Source organism: Terrapene carolina, unplaced genomic scaffold (assembly GCF_002925995.2).
Source record: "Terrapene carolina triunguis isolate 2854851 unplaced genomic scaffold, T_m_triunguis-2.0 Scaffold85, whole genome shotgun sequence".
NCBI lineage: Eukaryota > Metazoa > Chordata > Testudines > Emydidae > Terrapene > Terrapene triunguis.
In genome coordinates, this window is record NW_020664436.1 from 9,832,837 (window position 1) to 9,852,630 (window position 19,794).

Here is a 19,794-nt window from a genome sequence, read left to right on the forward strand (position 1 = left end):
CTTGTGAAGAAACGTTGTGTGTGTGAGAATGTACTACAGACACCAATTTATTTACCTGTTCAAAATTATTTCTGTATCTCCTCTACCTGTTGGTTATAATTTAGTAACTGGCAAAAGTTCCAAAAAATCAATAGCCACTGATCCTTGAAATCCAAATATTAGGATGAACATTTATATTTTGGCAACCGTAATGGCCATTTCTCTGGCAGAATTAGAAATTTGAAAAGAGCACTTTGATTCCATTCCAGATTGAACCGAATACATCTATTTTTCTCAGGGATTAATGAATGTGCCCCTGTTCTGTAACGTAGGCCAGAAATCTGTGAAAGCGCAGGAATGGAAGTTGAGATCTGAGCTTATTATTCCTGGATACCACTGACTTGTTGTGTGAGGTTGGTTAAGTCCCTCAAACCCTGTGCCTCAATTTCTTCATTCTTAAAATGGGAATGATATTGAGCCCCTACTTCACAGGAGTGTTGTGAGAGTTAAAAGGAGACAGCCAATATAAAAACCATTTTCGGTTGGAATTAGTTAGTTGTGACAATAGTGGGTTACCCCTAAAATTACTGTAACTGGAAGAGATTACATTTTTCCTCTGTTTTTTCTGTTTGTTTACTTTGTGCATTTGATAACACTTTGCTTAGATAGTCAATTTCACTATTGGTCCTGATTCTGCAAATATTTACACACATCTTGTCTCATTGACTTCAGTGCAAAATTTAAGCACATATGTAAATGTTTGCCGGATCAGGATTTCAGTTGGTCAGTTTCCACGGTTTTTGTGGGGGTCTTTCACACAGCAACAGGGGAGAGAAATATTCTTTAGAACATTGAAGAGTGACTATAAAATGACAAAAATTGTTTCAAACTCATTATGCCCCTTTCAGTTATTTCATGTTTCTATAAAGCAGTTTACGATCTTTAGATGAAGGGAGATATGTATGTGCAAAGTATGCAATTATTCTGATTCCTGTCTTTATGGTTTTATTTTGTTAAAAGAATACCATTTGCTGCATGACTGATTTCATGTTGTTTTGGAGACCTTAACTTTTGAAGTTATCGTGTGTTTGATTTCACAATCTTATGGCGTAAGGCAGGTGTGACCAACCTGAGCCCAAGAAGGAGCCAGAATTTACCAATGTACATTGCCGATCAGCGGCTCCCCCACCCTCCCCGCACCTTCTGGTCAGCTATTTCGTGGTGTGCAGGAGACTCTGGGGGGGAGGAGGAGGAGCGAGGGCATGGCAGGCTATGGGGAGGGGGCGGGAAGGAGTGGAGTGGGGGCAGGGCCTGTGGCGGAGCCAGGGGTTGAGCAGTGAACACCCCCCGGCCCATTGGAAAGTTGGCACCTGTAGCTCCAGCTCCGGAGTCAGTGCCTATACAAGGAGCCGCATATTAACTTCTGAAGAGCCACATCTGGCTCCGGAGCCACAGGTTGGCCACCCCGGCATAAGGTATAAAACTGAGCCCTACTTAGAGTCTACCAATCTTGACTTGAACGCATATTTTGCTGATATGTACAAAATATGGAATATAAAATCTCCAATTTATAATTAAACTTAATTAACTGGTCCATTTCATCCCCTTCTGTGGAAGAACCAATGGGAATGGAATTAGAAGTGACAGGACACTCGATTCTAATTTATATAGAATTGTCTCTTTGAATGGGAGGGATTATCTGGTCAGAGAAGTAGAGAGGCAGTGCAGCTTCCTAATTCTGTAATTCCTGGGAAATCTGTTGCAGGAGAAGGCTAACTGTTGAGGCAGGGGTCTCTGCTGGCTTCTTCCCACCTGACAGCACAACTCCAACAGGAACTGGAGCAACTGTAGTGGAAGTCTCATGACTATGCTGGTTTCAACCACTGTACATTTGGCTTTGCTTTGTGCTCCCTGAATAAGTCCCATGCGTGCTTCACTCAGCAGCTCTTCTGCACTTTTGACTTTCTCTTCTGTCCTGTTCACTCCTTCATTCTTCCTCTAGTCCATTGGTTCTCAAACTTTTTGTATTGGTGACCCTTTTCATACAGCCTCTGAGTGCGACCCCGGTCCTTATAAATTAAACTCTGGGTTTTTTAATTTAATTTAAATTTAACAGGGGCTCGAGGCTGACAGTCCCCCACGCGTAGCTGGGCTCGGGGCTATCAGCCCATGACCCCCATGTAACCACCTTGCGACCACCAGTTTGAGAACCCCTTCTCTATTCTGTTCTGCTCAGGCTCTTGTCAAAAACTTTGAAAGACAGGATTGACACTATCTGTCAGGGATTTATCAACTCTCCGCTTCAACTTTGTCCTCCTTCACTCCAGTCTTTGACTTGGAGCTCTCCGTCTTTCTGTCTGCCTATAACCCCTACTCCTGTCCCTTAGTCCCAGTCCCTCTTGCTTCAGGGTCTCCCCTGGGCTTGCACGCTCTCTCAACACCATCCTGCCCCCCTATCTTCAACCCCTCTCTGATCTCTGGCCGATTTCCCACATTGCTTCCCCTATCCTGAAGAGTCCTGCCATTGGCTCTGGCTACCTTTTCACCTACCCTCTCATTTCATGTACCTAGAATCTCCCTGATAGTGCTGTTTGTTTTGGTTTCTTTGTCTCCCCCTCCCCCCCTTTTGCTCAATCCATTTCCATCTGCCTTCTGCTTTCTTCACTCCAGTGAAACTGCAATCACAAAGATCACCAGAGACCTGCCCATACCCAAATACAAGGAATTACTCTCTGACGATACTTGTCTCAGAGTTCTAAGGTGTTGATTCCAGTTGGTCAATTTAATAACACACCTCCTGAGCTGCTTAGTTATCCTCCCTGCTCTAGTGTTCTGTTTCATTGGGATTTCAACCAGCTCTTCAGCTCTGGAGCATCTAGAATCTCATGATGCTTTACTACTTAGCCTTTTCCCCATAACTTTTTGCAAGTGCTCCATTGTTGGTATTCATTGCTCTGCTCCTTTAAAAAGAAAACAAAATTCAGTTGTGGTACGCCAGCTCCTGCCAGAATGGAGTGTAATTAATTCTTTTAAGTCTTTGCGTCTCCTTCTTCCATTCCTGATTGGGATGTTTTCGTACTCCTTGAGACCTTTCTTCCTGAGGATAGTGCTCAGTTGTCAGTGCATCCAGAGCTTTGAGTCCACTTATCCTTCTCCAGCATTCAGAATACCTACTGTGCTCTGGCCCAAGTTCTGCCTCCATATTGATGTATCCTGTATTTTATGCCCACCTTCTCCCATTCCACTGAGACCATTGTTTTCACTCTCAACCTCCAAGTCTTCATTACCAGTCAAAGCAGTTCTCTGGCACATCAAACTCTGAGATGACTTTTGCTGTATTTGTGTGCGTGTGTTCTGTTCTCTTTGCCTTTCCTTCTCAAAACAGAGAAGTGTCTCAGTGACTATAACTGTTCAGAATTCAGTTGAATAATGTCCCTGATAGATTGCACAATTCATGCTGTGCCTGAGAAAGACTCCTGATTGTCTCAGCCTGTGAGATTTGCTCACGGATGTTGCCATGAACAATCCTGTCCCAGAAAAAATGCCTGAAAGTCCCCTGGTCCTCGCCATAATTCCTGTCAATTCAGTGCAAATCGAGCTATGAAAATCTCAAAGGGTTCAAACTGTCTTGAGGAAACATGAGTTGAGACTCCATGCAATTTCTCTGAGGGAACGCAGGGCTCTGCAGCAGTGTATCCAAATTATGGGGAGATACTATCACAGCCCGGTGTCTCAGCACTGTTTCAAACTGCATGTTAGGTGATTTCAGTGAAGCCCTTTGAAACTTTTTAGTATCAAACTTTCCCAACCAAGGCATCACTTCTTTTGGAACACTGACGTCATTCAGAGTATCTCCCAGCTTCAGGCTTACTCTGCCCTTAACTGCTGGGCTCAGCTATCTCAGGCTACGGGTTCCACCATTCCTTATGTGTAGTGTTGGCAGCCACAGAACCTTAGAAACAGCAGTAGTTGACCAAGTATAGGCTGTAAACTCCCCACTACCAGGGACCTGTTTAAACTATGTGTAAAGAACCGTGGACATCTACAGTGGTTGCACTTAAATTATTTTCTATTTTGAAAGATCCTATTGGTTTGATAGATAATTAGAGTTAAAATGAGGAATACCAGTAGCAATGGTAATATCTCTCAAATGGTAGATGTTTTTAAGTGCATCTATAGAAAGACAATGAAAATAGTAACAGGGCAGATAGCTGTAGCTGTTATGGGAATATCTCCATGATAATTAATAAGGCCTATAATAATAGCAATTTCATGATTCAGCATTTCTGATGTGAATGATTCTCAATAATATGAGAGGACACAATGTTTGTATGTGACAAAGATAAATGTGGTTCAAAAAGGAGATGCTCCTTGTAGGGAGGAGCGGGTGAAAGGTGCAGTACAAAAGTTATTTTTAAAGGCATAGTATTATAAATTTCTATAGGCAACAAAAAACAATGATAACTGTTGATGGAGTTTTGATGCCAAATCCAGCGCTCTGTTATGCTCTATACATTTTGTGTGTGTTTGTAAGCCTCATTTAAGCTGATTTTTTTTTTCTTTTTATGTAGGTTGGAGCTGCTCTAAGACCAGCTTTTTCCCAAGATACTCCTTCTGACATAACAGCAAAAGCCTGCCAGGTACAGAGAAAAATATTAAGACTATGTAGTAAAAACTTGACATATTTCAAAAGTACGTGTGTGTGATTTTTTTCTTGTTTTTAGAAAAAGAGTGAGAAAAGAAAAATAGTAGTAAATATCCCCAGTACTGGAAAATTTTGAAACTTATGATGTAACTTTATTTATTAGGAGCATTGAAAGAGGCTCCAGATAATATATTTTGTTGTTCAGTAGTGCAGAAATCCTTTGGGGCATTACATTAAGAAATCTTTTTATTTTGCCTTTCTGCAACCAGTAGTAAATAGCTACATGTAAATACTTGTTTGTAACTTGATTGATCTCTGTTTTTAAATGAAGGGTCCTGGTCCATTTCTAGGGCTAGTAGGCACTTCGACAATTCTCTGCTACTAACCATAATTGAAAATGGGACTTGCATATAGTGTTGTTTTGTTTTGGTTGTTGTGAGGCTAACAGATCTGTTGAGAAATAGGTATCTTTAATCTGATCAAATAATTTGAGGTAATGGTGATTTACCATTGAATATAGGGCTTAAACTCAGGTTGTGGAATCTCTCTCTGAATCTAATTCTGATACCATGTGTACCTATGTCCATTTCACCCTACTGAAAGTTTCTTCTGCATTCAGTGCTAGGATGAGGAAATTAGTTTGCAGGGTTAGATGACTGCTAATAAGCCAGCACCAAAACATCCAAATCAAATGGGACTCAAATAGGGGAGACAAGGTTTGGACAGTAAAAAGAGCTTTAAATGTTTTCACACAAACTCTGCAAACTAATTTCCTCATCTGTGTCTAGAAGTGAGATGAGCCTATATGAGCTGCATTGAACTGTTTTTTTGCTTTCTTTTGGTAATACTGCAATGGGGTTGCTATTTGCTAGGGAGGAGGAAGATGGCCTTTGGTTAGCATTTGTGTTTCAGTTCCCTCTAATGGCTTGTGAATTTGTTACAAGTAGGTTTTATAGAAGTCTTCCCTATGCCTGTCCAAAACAGGGAGCTTCTGTTGGGAGAGTGAGCCCCATTGCCACCCTAGAATTTGACCAGCAACTATAGCTGGTCTGGAAAACTTAAAAGAAACACAGAAAATAAATTGACAATTTTTTTGTGTGGAGAATGTTTTCGTTATTTTTTATTTTTTAACCAGCTGCACCAGAAAGCTAAGAGAGAGAGACATTTCTTTTAAACTTGAGCCCCATGAATCTCCCTCTTCCCCCTTCCCTGCCCAACAGTCCCCACTGGGATTAAAGAATTGCCATTGTCCAGGGGAAAATGTTGTAACCTGTCGGTATTGAGGGAAGGAGATTCACAAAATTCTTCCAGTGCCTTCCCTCCAGGTGTGAGGGGAATCTGCTACTGCTGCTTACAATGGAGTGGGTTAAGATTCTACTGTGCCTACCATGGGAGACACATTATCAGTATGCAGGAATACTGGAAAATACCCCCAGTTCACAGTTCTTCTCTCCAGGAAAGGAGTTGGGGGAAGGTGCATTATTCAGCTCAGTTTAGACAAAGCTAGTAATTGTAATAAGGCCTGTCACAGACATTATCCCCACTGGAAATCTTTAACTTTACAGAACCCCTATAAATTGGCTCCTTTCTGTGGTGTTACAGCTTCGAGGGTGTGATTGTATTTAAGAGGATGATTGCTGGGGTATAGTGCTGAACAGGTGGTCTACATGATGTCTAAATCTTAAGGATCTGTTTAATTAAAAACAAAAAACAAAAAAACCCACTCATAGTTCCAAAAAATGTTTTATTGACTTTTTTAGGACATGGTTTTGGGAAAAAACCTTTTACAGACATGGTAACATATGGATAAATGGACCCTTTTTAAAAAGTAACGTGAAACAGGAAAGAAGTTGTTAGTGTGCTTTAAAGCCCCTCTTATTCTGGTGATTTTGGGGACATTTAGTATGTAATTTTACAATTGCTAGATTTAAAAAAAAAAGTTGTTTATAGGTTACTTTTAAAAGGGCTAGTATCCAGTACACAATTCAAAACAAATGTAATGAAAAAAATTGTATTTTGCATGATTAGGCTGACATACTCAAAAACAGAGTAAAAATGTTATTGTTTCTACTAGTTACTGTGGTTCATAAATAAACACAAACATCTCTGCATAATATTGCCTGGCATACTTTACAGGTATCTACATTATAAATTGCAGATGCCATGAGCTCTGCAAACACCAGCTTATGCTCGTAACTACTGACTTAAGCGGTCTAGAATATCATGAAAAGGAAAAACTTAGCTAGGCTGTTGTTTGTCAAAGGGGGCTATTAGGATATGTTACAGAAAGATTTTAACTTGGCATAAAAATCTGTGCTTGCTTGAGCAGGTATCATTGTGCATGATTTCTTCCAAAAAACCCTTTGAGAATGATTTTAAATGTTCTTGCTTAGGTATGTAGCACATGGATAGGAAGTGAGGTTGTAAGTGACCTGAATGATCTTCGCCGAGTTCACAATCTCCTTGTCTCCTCCCTGGACAAAGTGCAAGCGGGAAAGGGGTCTTCCAGTCAGCTTTACCGAGAGAGTGCCACGACTATGGAAAAACTGGCAGTCCTGAAAGCCTGGGCTGAGGTAAACATTCAGCATTAATATTTACCTTATACCTCAGATTAGTTACTGTAGCATAGCTGCAACTTCTCATCCTTTTAGCCAGCTGGCCAGCCAGCCAGCCCCAAACCTTCTCTCTTTTCCAGCTACTCTGACTTCCTCCCACCCTCTCCAGGCTTTTGGTTCTCCACGTCTGTCTCTGGAGTGCTTCATCTTCTTTCTATCTAACTTGTCCACATTTGTCACATTGCTTCTATTCTCTCTCCTCCCCACGACTGCCCCACAGCTCCACCTTTCCTCCATCCCACCCATTGTGCACACCCCAGAATTTCCAGACTCTGTCAAACGTTGATTTCCTTCCCATGCCCTTGCCTGTTAATTTAAAAACAAAATTCAAGTATGAGCTGGTTAAATCAAAGCATAGCTAATTAGTAGGGCCCTACCAAATTCAAGGCCATGAAAAAAGCATCAAATCTGTGAAATCTGGTCCCCCCCCCCCCTGTGAAATCTGGTCCCCCACCCCCACCCCTGTGAAATCTGGCCTTTTGTGTGCTTTTACCCTATACTATACAGATTTCATGGGGGAGACCAGCATTTCTCAAATTGGGGGTCCTGACCCAAAAGGGAGTTGCAGGGGGGTTGCAAGGTTATTTTAGGGGGGGTCGTGGTATGGCCACCCTTACTTCTGTTCTGTCTTCGGAGCTGAGCGGCAGCTGTTGGCCGGGCACCCAGCTCTGAAGGTAGCGCCCCGCCAGCAGCAGTCCAGAAGTAAGAGAGGTAGTACCGGGGGCGCCGCTTTTTGGCGCCCCCAAATCTTGGCGCCCTAGGCAACCACCTAATTGGCCTAAATGGTAGCACCGGCCCTGACCATGCCACACGTACTTCTGTGCTGCTGCTTTCAGAGCTGGGCGGCCGGAGAGTGGCAGCTGCTGACTAAGGGCCCAGCTCTGCAGGCAGCAGTGCAGAAGTAAGGGTGACAATACAATACCATGCCATCCTCACTTCTGCGCTGCTGCTGGCAGCAGCGCTTCCTTCAGAGCTGGGATCCTGGCCAGCAGCTGCCACTCTCCAGCTGCCCAACTTTGAAGGCAGCGCTGCCACCAGCAGCAGCACAGAAGTAAGGGTAGCAGTACTGCAACCCCCTCTACAGTAACCTTGTGACCACCCCACAACTCCTTTTTGGGTCAGGACCTTTACAATCACAATAGCGGGAAATTTCAGATTTAAATAGCTGAAATCATGAAATTTATGATTTTTAAAATCCGATGACCATAAAATTGACCAAAATGGAACGTGAATTTGGTAGGGCCCTACTAATTTGCCAGGAATTCCCCAAACAGGGAATAATAAACTACGGGGCTACTGAAGTCATTGTTTGGGAATGTAAGATACCAAGGAACATACAAGTATCTAAAAATGATGGATTTCACAAATAACATTGTGTATGGTAATTAATTAGGATGTCCATATGGGTTAAATTAAAAGGGACTTGAAAGAGAAACTATCTGAATGTTTGGCTAAGCATTATGAACTGTCATTCTAGCAGTGTGAGTAGTTTGATGAAGTTGTAGAAAAATGGCTTCATTTTCAGAAGGGCTGAGTTCCCACAACTATGACTGAAGTTGATAGGAGCAGAGGGAGTCTAGTAACTCTGAAAATCAGGCCAAAAGTTAATATAGGAGTCAGATGAGATAGTGAGCATAAGAAATTATTGGACAGAAAATATTCTTAAAATTTAAATACTGTGCTGCAAGACAGTCTAAATGATGAAATATTGTTGTAAAAATGTTCGGGTTTAATTTAACATTTTTATCTGTATTTTTAATGGTGATGATGCTCTTTTTGTTGGCTGGAACTACTGTATTGTGAATAACCTTTTAAATGTGGGTGTATTTAATGAGCATGTGTGATGTGAAAGCTATTACAGAGGACCCTGAATATGGTGTGCCAAATGGAACACAGATTGGTCCAGGTCTTTCTAAAGCTTTTCTGAAACCATTTGCACTATACATTTTATAATGCAAAAATAAAAGTACTGATTAAAGAGTCTGCTTTGTGTGAACTTTGCTATACATGCCATTGTGCATTGTTTTATAAAGTGTTACTTTACTGAATAGAAGTAGTGAATAGTGTTTTGAAGAAGCTGAGTACAAGCAGGTCTTTGTTTTCTCTATTGCATTAACATACTGTAGTTCTCTTGCATTTAATTTCCTTGGAAGTTATTTTGAGAAAATAAGGAAAGTATTAGCACTTCAGCTCTGTAGTGTTAAGCTATTTTCAGCTTTGATCTGAAGCAAAGCATCTGTTGTGTGGGGACATTTATGTCTGCTATATTTCTTTTCTAAAAACACTGCTTTTTGTTCCTATTGCAAATCTTTCCCCCCAGTCTTTCTCCTTATTTGCGTAATATGTGTCCTTGTGTAAGTGCTTTAAAATTTTCCCTCAGCCCCTCCATGTTGGGTACCACAGATACCAATTTACAGACCCTTTAAAGAACAGTACACAATCAAAAAAAAAAAAAAAAAAAAAAAAAAAAAAAAAAAAAAAAAAAAAAAAGGAACACTTATTCACAAGGCCTGAGCTACACACAGAAAGTGACCAGAATGAAACTAAATTGATTTTATTCCTTCCTAAACTGATTTAAGAGTAAACCCACAAGTGAGTTGCACTGATGTAACTAAACTGATTCCTAAATAGATTTAATTTAGTTAAATTTGTGCATTTTCTGTGAGAAGAGCCCTAACTGGCACTCTTCAGGTTAAAGTGTTAGTAGCCAGATTGGCTACTGTGCTGTGAATGTTAGCAACAAACTCATATTTAACTTGGAAATATAGACTGATAAAACCTAATAGCTTTTTCATTTTTCCTATCTTTATTTCCATCTATTGCGTAGCATAAAATCTTCCAGTATGATATTTTGCAGTATTTTTGCAGTATTTTCAGATTGTCAAAAAATGTAAAACTATTCATGATATTCCATAACAGCTAAAATAAAGGTCATTTACAAGTGCAATTTGTCATTTTATTGAAAGAAGGCTTTTTTCTTTTTCTTTTTAGAATTTTAAAGCAAAAATTTTGTATCTGTTTTTATAGGTGTATGTTGTAGCTATGAAAATTAAAAAGGAAGCAGAGACCAAACCAAAGCGAGCAATAAAGAATACGGATGATGATGATGAGGATTTTGGTACTGTAGATGAGCTACCTCCAGACAGTTTGATAACACTTGTACAACCTGAGCTGCCTATTCTGAGTCGCCTTTGGCTAGCTGCATTGAAAGACTATGCTCTTTTGACTTTACCAGCTGAATTTGCTAGTCAGCTTCCACCAGATGGTAAGCACAGCAATTCATTTTTTTTATGATTATGAAAGACAGAATGAACCTCTTGGTAAGGAATTGTTGGAGGAATTTTGAATTTCTTCTATAAATTACTTGCTTCCCAAATTAGTTTTGCATTTACAGAAACTCTAACATAACTTTAACACTTGGATGTATACCTTTTTCGTTATGTATAGTCAGAAATCCTAAGGCTGAAGTAAATGTTTTGTGTGGTGGTATAAAGTTTCATCAGCGTGCATTTGAGATGACCTATTACTGCTGTGTGGTGAAACGACAACTGAGTTTTGTATGTCATCCCAAACATCTTTTATTTCGTTTATGCCTCTGTTTTTTCAGAAAAGTTACTTTAGAAAAATGTACAACAATTGAAAATGTCTTTTGGTGCTATATTTCATATCACTTTGTCTCTAGAGTCAGGTTGTGTTAGTTGCCGTGTTCAGTCTTTGAAATGACTGGAGTAGAACAAATGTTAAAATATCTACTACCTATAATAACTGTTCTATAAATGGGATGAAATAATGTAAAGTTAGTGATTAACTAACTCATAGAAGTATATCTCAATCATAACATTGCATTTTCACTAAAGTCCTGAAACTTCACCATTGATGCTAATGGGAACTTTGGCATTGACCTGAATGAGTGCAGGATCATGCCCAAAGAAAATCAAGTGAAGTTTCTACATTCTGTTCAGAAACAAATCCAACATATTTAACTTGAATTTCAAACTTAGTCATAGCTTTCTCTGGCATTTCAGTGACACAGATGAAGTTTTGTTAGAATTCATTGCAATTCTTATTTCCACAGAGCACTATAGCAACAGTAAAATACACAAAGATTCTCCAAGTGTAATTCATTCTAAAATTGCTCACTCTAAATTGAATGAAACAAGTCTTTGAAATATATTTAATTCCCAAAGTCTCCCCATAACTTATAATTTACACTATCCTTTTCTCTGATTATAGTTTATATCAAATATAAAGTCCACATTTTTTTAAACACGATTAGTCATTTCCAGGATTACCTAACTCCATGTCTAGGGTTATCTAAAATAAAGTTTTCTGATTTTTCAAAGATACTGAGTATTTGTAGCTTTCATTGACTTGTGGGAGTTGTGAATGCTCAGCATTTCTGAAAACCAGGCAACTTTATTTTAGATGACTAGACATGGATTTAGCTGCCTAAAGGTAGTCAAACATGTTTTGAAATTTTAGCCTAAATTCGTACTTTAGAATAATAAAAACATAAAAATACACTGAAAATATTAATGACTAAGAATTAAAATAGATGAGAATACATTAGTAAACAATGTCTGAGAATTGAATAATAGATTATAATACATGCGTCGTCAATAATATAAATGATCACATTCTGATTATTTTAATAATAGTAGACATACCCCAGTCCTGCAAACACTTGCATGCATTTAACTTTACAGATGTGAGTAAATTAATTGAAGTCAATGGGACAACTTGTGCTTAAAGTTAAGCATAGGCAGGTTTGCAGGATTGAGGGTCTTTTAGACTATGAGTGGCATATATTGTATTTTACCAAACACATGAAGAAACAAGGTCCCTGCTTTGAAAAGCTCACAGTCCAACTCAGAAAAATACTGATATGTACATGCAACACTGGTTCAAATGTAAGAAAGCTTGGGGCCACTGGTGAGGAAATCAATGAAGTGTTGTATTCTAATCCATGGAAGGCTGTAATATATCCATAGAACTACAGTGTACTATAACATTTTAAACAGCTGAACCAGGTTAAGGTTCCATTGAAAAGATTTAGTTGGATTTTAATAACTTTACAAATTTAATTATAAATTAATGAGAGTTTATATTCAGTAGGGTGACCAGATGTCCTGATTTTATAGGGACAGTCCTGATTTTGGGGTCTTTTTCTTATATAGGCTCCTATTACCCCCCACCCCCGTCCCGATTTTTCACACTTGCTGTCTGGTCACCCTAATATTCAGTGACGAATGTAACAGATTTTTTCAAACTTTTAGGTGTTCGTTTTTAAGCTGTTGTTTGTAAGTGGGACATAATTAAGAAATCTTACCTTTTTTTTTTTTTTTCTTAAATAAGGAAAAGAGAGACTCAGATATAGAGCCAGTACTTGGCTTTTTATGGCTAAGGTTTCTAGGGTGGCTAATATTTCTTTTGTTTTGCTGATATTTCTTGGATTGCATTGTATCCTCCTGGTCCTTTGTCGTTCTTTTTGTCAGTTCTGGGGTCTTTGTGGATGTCCCTCAGTCCTATGCAGCATAGAAAAAAGTTAGGACAGGGAGGAAATTTAGTCTCACTTTATCATCTATTAGCAAAAAATATATCAAAGAACAGGAAGTGGTATGGGGACAGCCATAATGATACAGATGCCTGCTAGTCCTGTTGACATGGAGAATTGTGCTGCAGGTAGCAGTAACAATGATCAAACTTGAATATCTACATCAGCAAATGTACCCTATAAATGTATACTTACAATATACGCCCTCTCTCACACACACATGTACTTTGTATGCTAATTTAACAGGTGGAGCATTTTACACTCCAGAGACAATTGATACAGCTAGACTGCACTACCGGAACTCTTGGGCTCCAATCCTACATGCAGTGGCACTCTGGCTAAACAGTGCAGGATTTAATGCTTCTGAGTCACCAGAAGAAGCAGCTGCAGCAATGCCTAATTCACAGAAACGTGCCTCGTCCATCATGTTAAACCAGGCACCTGGAACACCACCTGCCACTAAATCTTTGCCCGAGATAAACAAAGATAGAATGCACTTGATTTTAGGTAAGAGCTTTATGATATCATATTTCAAAGTTTAATACCATAGTGTGGTTGCATTAAAAGGACACCATCATCTTGAAATCTAGCCAGTTTAAAATGGAACATATGTCCATTCCAACACTTACAGCCTGGCAACCCATCTCTCCAAAATGATTTTTATAGCTGTGAAAAACACTGCTCCATGTCCTTTTAATGAAATCTTCCAGATTAGTTTTATATCTGATTTTTACATTATGTTTAAAAATAAGTCATTAGGTATACATATCGTGTATTTATTACAGTTCAGATGATACAAATTATGTTCTCTAGACATGTGTTCTTTCTATAATTTTAGAATCATGAGCTAGATTGAATTATACCCAGGGGTGCTGGTGGTGCTGCTGCTGCACCCCCGGGCTTGAAGTGGTTTCCACCATATACAGGGTTTACAGTTTGATTCAGTGGCTCTCAGCAGCCCCCTCCCCCCTAAAAATTGTTCCAGCACTCCTGATTATACCTCCTGATCAGATCATAATTCAGTAAAGACCTGTGTGACATTGGCCAGGTCACTTGGTCTATGCTGTGCCTCAGTTCGTCATGTGTGGAATTGGGGATCGTACTGTACTTCCTACTTCACAGGGGTGTTGTAAGGAAAGCATCCGTTAGTAGTTGAGGCATTCAGGTACTATAGTGATGGGGGCTATGGAAACGTCTAGGTGTATAGATTTGTAGAATTTGGAATATATGCCCATGCTGTACACTCTGTCAGTGGCTCTCAAACTTTTTTACTCGTGACCCCTTTCACATAGCAAGCCCCCCCCTTATAAATTAAAAACACTTTTTTATATATTTAATACTATTCTAAATGCTGGAGGCAAAGCAGGGTTTGGGGTGGAAGCTGGCAGCTTGTGACACCCCATGTAATAACCTCGCAACCCCCTGAGGGGTCCCTACCCCCAGTTTGAGAACCCCTGCTCTATGTTTATCTGTGTATATCTTTCAGTAGTTTTTGATCCATGCTATACAAATAACTAGTAAAACAGTGTTGCACTGACAGTCGTATAATTAATTCTGAGACTTTTGTACAATAAACTCAGAGACATATTATTTGTTAAAAGATAAATGTTGTTTTTTCTTTCTTTAAATAGTGGCAGTTCTTTATAGAGATTGCATGTGAAAGTACTGTAATTGGAGTATTTGAATTTTAAACATTTGTAATAATAATACAAATGTTTGTTGAAGAATTGTGTTGTATATCTAGGTCATACCCGAAAATAAAATCTCTTCTATTGCAGTTTATTTTTTCCAGTTAAAATATTGTATTATAAAGAAACTGAAAAAGACAGTTAAAAGTGGCAGATTTTAATGTATAGATTTGCAAAAGCAAATGACAAAATTAGTTTCCTTTCCAGATCTATAGGTTAGTGACCATGATTATTTACTATTTACTGTCTCAATCTTGGTTTTACTGGAAAAAAGTGACTGGTCTGGCATTTTTAACACAAAGAATATCTCTCAATGGCAAAAATAAAACATGAGTATAACTTTTGTGTTTTAAAAAACCCTCAAACAAACCCAACTTCCGCATCATTTAAATACTTAAATATGTTATAAAACAACCCTCATCATATTGGTATAGAAATGAGATTTTTGTGTGTTTCTTTTCAGGTGTTAGTATACAATTCCTCTGTTCCCCCAGGCCTGAGGAGCCTGTTGAACATGTCACGTCTTGTTTACAGGCACTGCATACTTTACTGGATTCCCCTTGTGCTAGAATTCATATTGCAGAGGATCAGGTACAGTACATAGGCCTAATAATATGTTACTGATGTTGGAATCTCAGTGGCTTATTCTGTTTTTAGATGCGTGTGTGTGTAAATGTTCAGTGATTAATCTGTATTCTGTTTACTTCCGCATCCCTGAAAATTAGAGCTGGTCCAAAACTAGGGGGAAAACGCATTACTGAAATGTAGGCAAATTCAAAATGTTTTTGTTGTTTTTCATAATGATCCAATTTTTTCTTTTTCTGTAGATGTAAAAAAAATTGGTTATTACCTTAATTTTCAGCAGATTTTTTTTAAAACTGACCTATTAAAGTTGCAAATAGAAAACAACAATAACAGAAAAGCTCCAACGTTTTGCAAAACACAAAATGTGCTACATTTTTTTCATTTAAAATTTTTTTTCTTAAATTTTCAAAAGTAGGCAGTTTAGAAATGTTTTTTCAAAAGTTCCATTTTTGAATGAAGAACAGATTTCAATAAAAAATAATAGCAGTCAAAAAATTGTGAGCAGCTCTACTGGAAATATTCTTCACTCATTATGTTCAATATCTAACATACTAGATTCTCCTAGGGAGAGACATGAATTCTAAATCCAAGAAGGAAAACTTTATAAACAAAACTCAATGTTTGTCATAGCAGAAATATATTGCTATATCTTGGAGGTTAGGAGATCTATTCAATTTGCCATGATGATTTGGTGTAGGAATAAGTGGGATCTGTAAAAAGCTTTTCCATTTTAATTGGTGGCTCATGTTTAATTTTTAATAGCAATTCAGTAAATCTGAAGATCATGGCAGTCGACTTTATCACCCCATTTTCTTTTCCTTAATGCCTGATAAATCACAGCAGATGATCTATCTTATGATTATCTCTGACAGAGACTGTACACTTTTGTAGAGCAGAAAGCTTTATAAGGAAAGTACTATGGAAGTCCTGTAGTAACACTGCAGACCAAGTACTCTTTCTGTTTTTTATTTACAATTACTTCGATTTTTGCTAGCCACAGAGTTGAGGGTGAACAATTATGTGTTGTCCCCTCCCCTGCTCTTGAGTAAGTGGCATAAAAGCCACGGTCAACCATTCAGAAGATGTTTCAGTTCACATAAGCTCAGTGGGCCTAATGCCACTTCTCTCATAGTATCACAACCATGTCCCAGATGTATTCAGACAGTTTGTTTTCATGGGTCTTCATCCTTTAGCAGCTTTATGGTGTTTACAAGGGCTTTAATTATTTATTATTTTGTGGGGGAAATACACTACTTACTGGATAAGTCTGGCAAAGTTATATCATTGTCACCTTTTGTGTGTGGTTGGTTACTTTGGCCGTGGGAGGCTTTCCCTTCAGCATCAGATCTCCATATCCCCCAGCAGACTTTAACATTAGTTTTCAATCAGTTGAGGTGAAAAAATATTTTTTTTAAAAAAAAGACAATAAATTGCCAAACTCAACCAATACATCCATTTAATACCATTAGGCTTGTTTATCAGCACACTTGCCCATTTTTTTAAAATTTTCTCCTTTTAAATCTTACCATTAAAACAGAAATGAGAGAACAATCCTACTAGCAATCCTTTGTGTTTCTCAAGTGTAAACCTCCTAAACCACAGTTTGAACGCTCTTGGGATTAGATTTAACCATTTTTGTTCTTTTAAAAAATCCCAGGTTATGGTGAGTGAAAAACACTCCCTTAGAGTAAATAAATGATATAACAGGATAAAGGGTGGGGCATATGCAAAAATGATTCTCTCAGAAGTGAACTGAAAAACACAATTAGTGTGTACCAAAGGAACTGTGCTTTTTAAAACTGAGAAAAAAATATTCTATGGCTAAGAATAACAGTAGATTAACCAGAAACCATTTTTGCTGATAATTAGGGGTCTGTGAACCATTCACTTTTAATTTACATTAAAAAAAATACTTTAATTTATTCTAGCTCCTTGGTGTTGAACTTCTGAGTGTGCTGCATCGACTCTTATTGACCTGGGATCCTCCTTCAGTCCAGCTGCTAGTTACAGGAGTTGTCCAGCAGATAGTGAGAGCAGCTCAAGATTACTTGCAAGAAAAAAGGAACACTCTAAGTAAGACTTAAAAAACAAACAAATTTAAAACTGTTGTTTGCATTTACAGAGGAAAAAAACAACAAATTTCCTAATTGGGAGAAGAACTCAGATTTATTAAAGTGTGGTTCTTCTCTGAAAACGGCTCCTACTTCTCCCACAGATCTGTTCAATGTATTCATAGTTATACCCTCAGTTATCTTCACTGACACCTTTTATCGGGGTGATTGTGGGGCAGGGCAAGGGCTTACTGCTTTTTACTTCCATTAGTGCTGTAGAAAGAACCAACACAGCTAAGAGAGAGTGGAATGCATTTTATTCCTTTTTCTGCATCAATAGAATTGTTTATTAAAACCCAATAAGTTACGTCTTTCCAAACCCATGCAGGCAATGGGACAGCACATGTGTTCACTAAAGCATCATTTGATTTCAGTGGAGTTGCATAGGGGTATTGAGGGCATAATTACTAGACTTTATTACTGACAATGGCAAAGGAGAGAACATAGCTTGTAAGTCTGCCACTCAGAAGAAAATCTTATAAACTGAGCACATTTGATACTAACATCATAAAGACAGTACACAGAATCCCACAATACTATTTTTAGAGTCACATTTCAGATTGGAATAGCACTTTAATATTTTTTCTACAAAAATCTTATTTGTTTATAACTAAGATAAAGAAAAAAACAATTGTATTAATATACTTCACACGACATTGTGCCTGGCAACATGCAGAAGTTGTCATCTTTTGATGATAATTTTACCACATGAGTTTTTTAAGAAGTATGAAACACAGCAACTGTTTTCAGACATTGTAATTATTAAATGTTATCAATTTCTGGGCTTGTTATGGAATTTTAAAGTCAATTGTTACAATCACAAAACCTTTAAGGCAATTTAAAACTCCTTCAGCACATTTTAACTTTAAAAGTAGTATTTTTCTTAACCTGTGTGATCTGTCTGACATTATACATTAATGTGAACCTCTAGCTCTTCTCAAAGTATTATCTACCTTTCAGTGTATTTTATCTAATATTTATTTGGGTTTTTTACTATTTAACCAAATGTCTTTCACTGCAGATGAAGACGACATAAAGGAAAAAGAAACGTGTCTTGTGTTAGGAGAAGGTGGTGAGACTGGTGGCCTTGTGCCTGGAAAATCTCTCGTCTTTGCAGCCATGGAACTACTAATGTTTATCCTAGTACGGCACATGCCACATCTAAGCCCCAAAATGTCAGACTCTCCAAGTCATGTTTCTGCCAAACCCCAGCTCTCTGAAGAAAGTGCTCGCCTTGTGGCTGCCACAGTTACCATCCTATCTGACCTGCCTTCTCTGTGCTCTCCAGCCGGTACTCTACTATAACTTCATATGCATAAATGAATGGGTTTTATGAAAAATATAAGACAAATCCAGTCATTTGAAATGACCAAGTGACACAGCAGTAACTAAAAATGTTACCTCCGTTGCAGACCACTTTAAGTGAAGCTAATTTATTGATGGTGAGGTTTAGATTCTAGAGCAATTTAAGGGTGCCCGCTTTTCAGGTCACAGGACATCAGGAAAAGCGCAAAATCAAAATTTGCACTGTATGCCCTGTTCGTTCTAATACAGCAGAGGCCTCTCTCATGTCTGCAAGAAATTACATTGACATTGCAGATGTTTAGCACTTCTTGAGGTTGAGCCCTTAGTGAGTTGCAAAGTTAATAACAATTGTAGAGAAAATAATTTCTGAAAAATACTTGGCCTGTAGTCCAAATTAGTGATTAATGGATGGCAAATGTTTAGTTAAAAATAAAAAATTTCTATAAGCTAGCCCAGAGTCTTGCACTGCTGCCATGCAGGAGCCTATGATTTGATTCCTGGTCCCATTTTTTCTTGCTTTCAGGGATGACTGAGTAAAGGAGTGTTTGAGAAGGAGCATTCAGTAGTGACCTTTCAGACCAGTTAAGGAATGATATTGATGGCCGCTACAAGGAATTTTGGCCAGGTTTTCTCAGCCAGAAAGCTATCTGCCCAGACTCATGGCTTTAAGTATGAGCTGGGGGAAGGATAAGTACAAATTCTACATGTATGGGCTCTTTTTAGCTCCAATTGAGATGCAAAAGAAGCCCTAATCAGGGAAGAATCAGTTATTTATCTATTTTTGGTGCTTTGTGGCCCCCCATTACCATAATATCTGAGCATCTCACAGTCTTTACTGTATTTATCCCTTGTGAAGTAGGGAAGTATTATTATCCCCATTTCACAGATGGGAAACTGAGGCATAAAAAAGGCTAGGTGACTTGCCCAAGCTTATACAGGAAGTCTGGGCAGAGGAAAGAATTGAACCTGCATCTCTCCAGTCCCAGACTAGTACCCTAACCACTGGACCATCCTTTCTCTCTTTAATGGATTTTTAAAAATCATTCCTTGTCAACCTAGAGTAGATTTTTAATGGCTGAGTTATAAATCCCTGAATTGCTGACAGCTTTTTAACTACATTAGCACAAATGACTCCAAATGAAGTAAATTGTCATATAATATATCTGGACTATAATAAGATGTTTCTTAATTGTTAAAATATTATTGAATTATATTTACCACCACATAAATAAATTATAGTACATTTTGGTATATCTATTGCTAGCAAGAGATGTTCCACTAAGGAAATATAAAGAAGTTGTGGACCATACCT

The 19,794-nt window shown here is 38.2% G+C and overlaps 1 protein-coding gene across 1 annotated transcript in view; it reads left to right on the plus strand.

Moving 5' to 3' along the window:
• HEATR5B (HEAT repeat containing 5B) overlaps positions 1 to 19,794 on the plus strand; it is an 84,807-nt gene that overhangs the window by 57,068 nt on the left and 7,945 nt on the right. The window contains exons 26-32 of the mRNA XM_026649512.2: positions 4,551 to 4,619; positions 7,018 to 7,197; positions 10,267 to 10,504; positions 13,040 to 13,300; positions 14,945 to 15,072; positions 16,995 to 17,139; positions 18,199 to 18,468. Of these exons, the coding sequence (XP_026505297.1) occupies positions 4,551 to 4,619; positions 7,018 to 7,197; positions 10,267 to 10,504; positions 13,040 to 13,300; positions 14,945 to 15,072; positions 16,995 to 17,139; positions 18,199 to 18,468 (1,291 nt within the window). The remainder of the gene's footprint in view (positions 1 to 4,550; positions 4,620 to 7,017; positions 7,198 to 10,266; positions 10,505 to 13,039; positions 13,301 to 14,944; positions 15,073 to 16,994; positions 17,140 to 18,198; positions 18,469 to 19,794) is intronic.